This window comes from Adelges cooleyi, unplaced genomic scaffold, assembly GCF_023614345.1.
Source record: "Adelges cooleyi isolate 19-005CV unplaced genomic scaffold, UGA_ACOO_1.1 ACOO_flye_CR_arks_rails_tigmint_CR_PRNA_23, whole genome shotgun sequence".
Classification (NCBI taxonomy): domain Eukaryota; kingdom Metazoa; phylum Arthropoda; class Insecta; order Hemiptera; family Adelgidae; genus Adelges; species Adelges cooleyi.
The window spans coordinates 6,470,036-6,477,130 of NW_026095893.1; the positions used below are offsets into that span (position 1 = coordinate 6,470,036).

Here is a 7,095-nt window from a genome sequence, read left to right on the forward strand (position 1 = left end):
TGTGACACGCCACTAGTTAATAGCCGTATTTTTATAAATATCTACAAAACTTTTAGGCATTTCGCACAATACTATCAACTTATGAATGTATTAAAACTTTTTTGTAGCTTAAATTATTATTATCGAGGAAGAGAGCAAAACTCAGAATTAAAGGTAATGCGAATGTAGTTAAAAGCAGTGTAGCTAAAGCTTCTTATTATATTTCATTATCATTTTAACCAGCACTCTAATCTACAACTGTCAAATTTCATTTCATTGTTGTTAACCTACAGGTATCTGATTTCTGTTGATATGAATGTACTATTTTATCTGCTGGTAACTTCACTATAGAGTGTAGATAATTACATATAAAAATCAAAACTTTGGGAACACCTGAATCGAGTAGTCAAGGGTATATATATCCCGAAACACGAATATTATTAAACCACTTTTGCCTTTTTCTTTCAACGGACGTCGTTACTCTAGTCTATAGACATTAAACTTTAAATTAAAAAAAAAAAAAGAAGAACTTTCATACACATACACAGCTTGGTAATTACTTTCAGACGTCTTTTAGAACAAACTTGGTGAGTGAATTTTTCACAGAATTTATTATTATTTTTTTTTTATAATATATGTCGACATTTTTCTACGTGTCTAGGCGTTTGTTAAATTATGTTTTAATACTTATAAATTAAAATTTCAATTAATTGAATTTCAAATGTCGAATCGGGAAAAAAATGTTTTATTTTTGCGTGAACATTTTTTTAAATTAACTAATTTTATAAGAACAACATTCCACGGATCTTGATTGATCAAATAATTCAAAATTTTCATTAAACCAGAGTAAGTTATTTAAAAAATAACTATTTATTGTACAAATTATCATTTCTGAATTTTGCCTGTAATATAACTACAAAGCAAAAGTACAATTTAAAATAATAATTCTTACAATATTTTTTTACGCTTCCAAACATATTTTGAAATCATATTTGGACAGGAAGTCAATTAAAAAATATTTTTTTAACAATACAAATCGATTTAAATATTTAGGAATTATTAATGTAACACTAGTTTTATTAATATTTGATTTCCTGTCATATTATGTTTTAAAAAATGTTTATAATATTTAAAAAAAAATTGTAACAATTATGAATATTTAAACTAATGTCATGTAAATGATTTTGTATTAAAAATAACAAAATATAAATTTTTTTTCTTTTTCGATAGTATTTTTTTTCTATACGAGTATTTATTATAATTTTAAAGGTAGAATCCAAGCATATGTTATAAGAGTGTTAGATAAACTTTATTAAAGTTAGAAGGTACATTAAAATAATGATTGTTATATTATAACCAATTAAAATTATTTTTTTTAGTTAATTATTATAAAATAATAATTTTAAATACGGGCAAATGATTATAAATGAGAGGTATTTTCATTTTTTTTTTACGAATTAATACATGCACCAGATATTTTGTGATATTTATACTATAGTGAATAGTAATACTAAATTCGATTTAAATAAATTTAATAATAAATAGTAGAAAACGTTTTTTTTAACCGCATGTGTAAGACGTAATAATAGTAATTTTTTTTCTATATGTAAGGTTAGCTGCTATAGTAATTAATATTTACATATATTGCTGTAGTAAAATATTGTGTTTTTTTAATTATTTATTTATTTTTATTTACAATTTTTGTAATTGTTTAGCAAATTAAATTATAATACTATTAATGTACACGTAAGTAGGTGTTGAATTTTAAATTGCAATATTTTATAATTATAGTCAAGCACTTAAGCTAAGAGTATATCCGTAGTTCCGATTCCAAACTAAAAAATATATTTATAAATTATTAGCTTTCGTTTCCATGACTATAGCAAGCTAACAGTATATAAAGTTATACAAAAAATAATAATAATGTATGATAAAAATATTCTGTTTTATTACTTTTGTAAATTTTACAATAATTTATCATATTTTTATAAAAATAATGTAAGAAAAATTGACAACAAGTTACATTTAAAATTTTTAAAACATTTTTTAAAGCAAAGACGTTTTAAAACAAGTAACTTTATAGAATATAATTATTGAAAAAATGATAGCAGACATTGCTAGCTTATTTTTTTTGTTAAACAAAGTGATTTATTCAATTCTGTTAAGTATTAAACATAATATAGATAAATTGTATTAAAATCTTTCGGTTTGTTTGGGTTATTTACTAGTGGTTTCTTAATTAATTAGTTTTGGTGGATTTAAAATAAAAATGTATTTGTTTTACTTAAGTTAATGTTAGAGGTTCAAAGGATGAAGTACTAAGTTCTCAATTTAAAATGTTCATACTTTGTTGAAATAACATTCTGCAATATGAATATTAAAAATGTTTGACAGAGACCATTTTAATTAAGTACTGTTCTTTTCTAACTTATGTGATTAATTTTATTTGTACGCATCGAAACATATTTGTATAATTTATATGGCTGTTTCTACTAACTAGTAATTATACTTAAAATTTAAGTAGAGCTATACGATAGTTTTAGTACTGTTAAAACCTATTATATTTTAAGTATATTATCAATAATAAAAATAAAATAGGAATTCTCAACGTTCCGATATAAATAATTTGTAATTTTATAAAATCTATCAAGAAGTAATAGGGAATTATCGCTCTTAAAATACATCTTAATTGGGTTTTCAGTCGTACAACAATATTATAACAATAATAATTGCATAAGTATTTTTATAGACGGTAATATGCTGGCTTAAGGTACAATATCAAACAATCTTAATTGCTAATATTCCCCATAATACTAGTTTCTACCATTTACCATAAAATATAAAGCTGATTATCTATGGTTTTTACGTATTACTAATGATTATTAAAAGTACGGCTTTTTCACAATTTTAATAGAACTCTTACATAATAATGTATTATATTAATAGCAAAATATCATTGCATATAATTGTATTATTTTGTTAACAGATAAATCCCAAGGTATTAAAATTTGTACCTACCTACATGAAAATTGATAGCCATAATCAGTATTAAAATTTATTTATAATCAGTTTTAAATTAAGTGCAGCTAGCTCTATATTACTATTATACTTCTTAATATGTCTTAATAATAAGAATATATAACAATACAATTTATTTAAACAAAAATTAATATGGTCTTATCCGATTGCAATACAATTTATTTGACAACATAATTACTTGATTATGTTAAAGTCAAATGAGGTTTATGTAAAAAAAAAAAAATAGTAGCCAATATAATTACTGACAATTTTTTTAAAATTTAATTGAGTTTTATTTTTATTTTGTAGTAGCTTTTATCTTGTGATGCCGTGTACAGGTTGTATCTTAATGTCAACGCCCTATGTGTAATCTAACTTTTACGTGTTACATAACATATTTTTAAATAGTTTATAGATTCTACTAAGCCTTTGGTTTTTCGTTTGCACGTTTCTAATGACATTCTAAAATTTTTTTTTACAGACTTCGTAAATATTGGGTTTTATTTAATAGTCAATATTTTAGTATTAATTTTAATTTTTAATACAGGAATTACAAGTGTTAGCATTTTTTAAAAACCTTAGTTATTACATTAAGCATTATTTTTTTTTTTAGTTTATTGATTATTATCAGTTTTTAAAATTTAGATTATTCTTAATTATTTTTTTATGTACACAGTATGGTCGACAGTCGTTTATATAAACCTTACCTAACCTAACCGTTTACATTTTCCAAAATAATTTTTAAAACAGTTTTAAAAATTTGAATTCTTAGATTGAGATTCGTAAATTTTTTATTTTACATATAGGTTTATCATTAGTTGTTAAAGTCGTTATCGAGAATCCAACCAGTAGGCGCAACCAGTAGGCAACTTAAGATACAATTCAATGTTGTTAATACTCAAATAACTACAAGAATATCTTATTTCGTTTTAATGTACTTAACAATATTATCTTAAGCATTGGCAATCAAATTTACATTTTACCTAAATTATTTTTGTACCTACGGACTTCAAACAAAGAAATCAAGGAAGTTTCAGTTTATAAATCTAATTTTCCGTATACCTATTTTTTTTTGTATATCTGAGTAGTTATTGTTTTTACGATGATGTGTTTTAATTTTTTTTTTGTGTTCTGCTACATGAACACAAAAAAAATAGATCTATAGATCTGAAATTGTACCTGAATGGTGCTTTAATAGACCAAACATTTAAATATGGCACCGTATCCCCTTCAAAATCTTTTAAAATTTTCAACTTAAATTTACAGCGCGCTATACATTCTTAAAAAATAGTCGAATGGGTTCCAACAGAATATGTTTTAGATAAAGTACTATCGATAGCCGTTGACAAAAAAAATATAACTATTTTGCCTTAAAATAACTTTTTATTTTTTTTTTTTTTCTAGTGAAGTTTTAGGACTTAGAATGAACAATCTATATTTTAATTATTAAAACATTTTTTTTTTTAAATACATTTTTGCTTAAAATCGACTTTTTTTTGTTAGCTATTTAGTTTAAATAATATTGGATTACAAAATGTCATGATGTATATGTACACTATAAAAATTATAATATCCCTCTCGATGTGTCACCTGAATAATAGAGGTTTTATTTATAACCCTGGATTGAAAACTATACCAAGCCAAATTTAACATTATTTCTTTTTACATTTCCTTCCGGGTTCAAATTGTTCTTCCTTTACAAGTTAAAAATCAGTTAAACAATCAGAATATAATTTTAATAGTTATTTCAATCGAAATAATTTGTAATTATAACAAATGTTGTAAATGTTGGCTTGGTATAGTTTTCTGTTCACAACTGAACAAGGATTATGAAAATACATTGTATAGACACAGTGAAAGTGTAATAAAAACATGAAACGCCAATATAGAGGCTCTCCATCATTATTGCACTAATAAAATGCATAGTATAATTTAATTTTTAAATTAAGATACGACGAACAATTGCGAACACTTTAATTTTTAGTAGGCGGGACAAACAAACTGTATTTAAAAAAAAAATCTCATATACCTTGTAGCAGGCGTTTGCTTTTTGTACATTTATGTTTCACTGCTAAATTGCTTTGTTTTTTTTTCAGATCGTCAATAATGTCCATGTTACCGTTCATCATGGAACAGTTTTCCCGGCCCACCATGTATAATCAACATTTCGGAATGGGTTTGTTGGACGACGACTTGGTCTTGGCACAACGTGACCTGATGCCGTTGTTTAGCAGCCGACTTTATCACCGAAATCCTCTGTCGTTGACGCCGGCCAACCGGAGCGGTCTGTCTCGCGTGCAAAACGATCACAAGTACTTTAAGGTCAACTTGGACGTGCAACAGTTCCAACCAGAGCAGTTATCCGTCAAAGTCGACGACGACGGATACGTGGTAGTTCATGGCGAGCACGAAGAACGCAGCGACGAGCATGGATATGTGTCCAGGCGGTTCACCCGGCGCTACAAGGTGCCTGAAAACGTCGACCCCAACGCCATCACTTCTCAGCTGTCGTCAGACGGCGTGCTCAGCATCGGAGCTCCTAAGAAGGTAAAAATTAAAATGACGGTTAATTTTTATTCCCAAAATATCGTACAAATAATTAGCAGGCTACTAATTAGCCTACGAGCAGACTACTCGGGCCATAGAGTTAGTAAAAATTAAATCTCTCTAGACAACTCTGCGTATTATACTCATCGCGTTTGCAGATGTCTCGAATCGATTCTATGGATTTGTGACTCACCCGTAAACAACACAGTTATATTATTATTCAACCTCCATAAGTCCTCAAGTTTTAGCAATTTATATTGTCCGAGTAACATCGTATAATTTTTTTTTCTTCCCCCTATAATTAAACGGTTCAACGAGATTTTTGGAATATAAACCTAAAATTCATTTATTTTATGCGATTTTTCTCTGAAAATTTATTTAATTTGATTTCAGACTTTTGACGAAAAAAAAAATACAAGGGCCGTGCCGATTATTCACACCAACGAACCAAGTATTAAGTTAGCAAAAATTCAACAAGAAAACGGTACGAAGTCAGTCGAGTTACCAATAAATACGACAACAAATAAGTCAAAATAAATACTAATAATAAATTGTAATAAATAATAATAATAATAATTAATAATAGTTAATAAATAATAAAAAAGTTAAATGTTATAATGTTTTATATTGTGTATAAGTTTTAAATAATGTTATATATTGTAATTAAAGAAATTAAATGTTTAAATGCAGTCTAAGTATAATAAAATGAGTCAAATGTTTGTATTTGTCATTAAAAAACGAAAATAAACTATAGTTGTATTTTTATGTCATGCAGAATGTTTGTATTAATCATTAACAACATCCATCATTTTATTTTTCCTACATAGTTATTTAAGTACCTACCTGTGGAAGTATAGTAGTAAGTTGGGTACAAAGTAAACACAGCGTGACTTGAAAATGTATAAGTAATTTACATTATTATTATAAATAAGTTTTTAAATAATGTTTAAGCAATTGAAATTATTTAAATGATTTAAAAAAAAATTATTTTTGACTTTTTACTTTCTGGGTAGATTGGGTTTGGGAAGTAGGTACCTGTGTTTATATGAGTTACACAAATATTAATTGTAAAAAAAAAAACCAAAATATTCTGTATAATGATTGTGCCGTTATTTCAAAACAGCGCGGGCCAATCCAAAATATTTTCATAAAAATATGAAAGATATTGTTACAACTTACAATTGACTAACGTTGACAATTATTTACAACCGTTACTTACCTAATATAAAGTAAAAATACAACGTCAGTAAGTATAGGACAAAGCTAAGAGACAGTGTTATAACTTATAAGTGTCAAAGAATAAAATGTAACCGACAAACATATTATTATTGAAATAAAATATCCATATTTTACTAGTATATTAAATTATTATAGCTTATAGGCTATAGCTTATAGCTGTAGTGTATTTACCGAATATAGCCAAATAATGTATGTAGCTGTAGACAAATAAAGTAAAAGTAAATGCAAATTAAAAAATATAAATAATTTAACTAATATTGTAATGTAATTAACGTTTTCAATAAAAAAGAAAAAAATGAATTTACATTAGCC

At 25.7% G+C, this 7,095-nt stretch overlaps 1 protein-coding gene across 1 annotated transcript; it reads left to right on the forward strand.

Moving 5' to 3' along the window:
- Nucleotides 1-420: 420 nt before the first annotated feature.
- LOC126836238 (alpha-crystallin A chain-like) lies at nucleotides 421-6,249 on the forward strand. The gene is made up of 3 exons (XM_050569468.1): nucleotides 421-566; nucleotides 5,094-5,544; nucleotides 5,938-6,249. The coding sequence occupies exons 2-3, from the start codon at nucleotides 5,104-5,106 to the stop codon at nucleotides 6,079-6,081; spliced, it is 585 nt and encodes a 194-aa protein (XP_050425425.1). The 5' UTR covers nucleotides 421-566; nucleotides 5,094-5,103; the 3' UTR covers nucleotides 6,082-6,249.
- The last annotated feature ends 846 nt before the right edge of the window (nucleotides 6,250-7,095 follow it).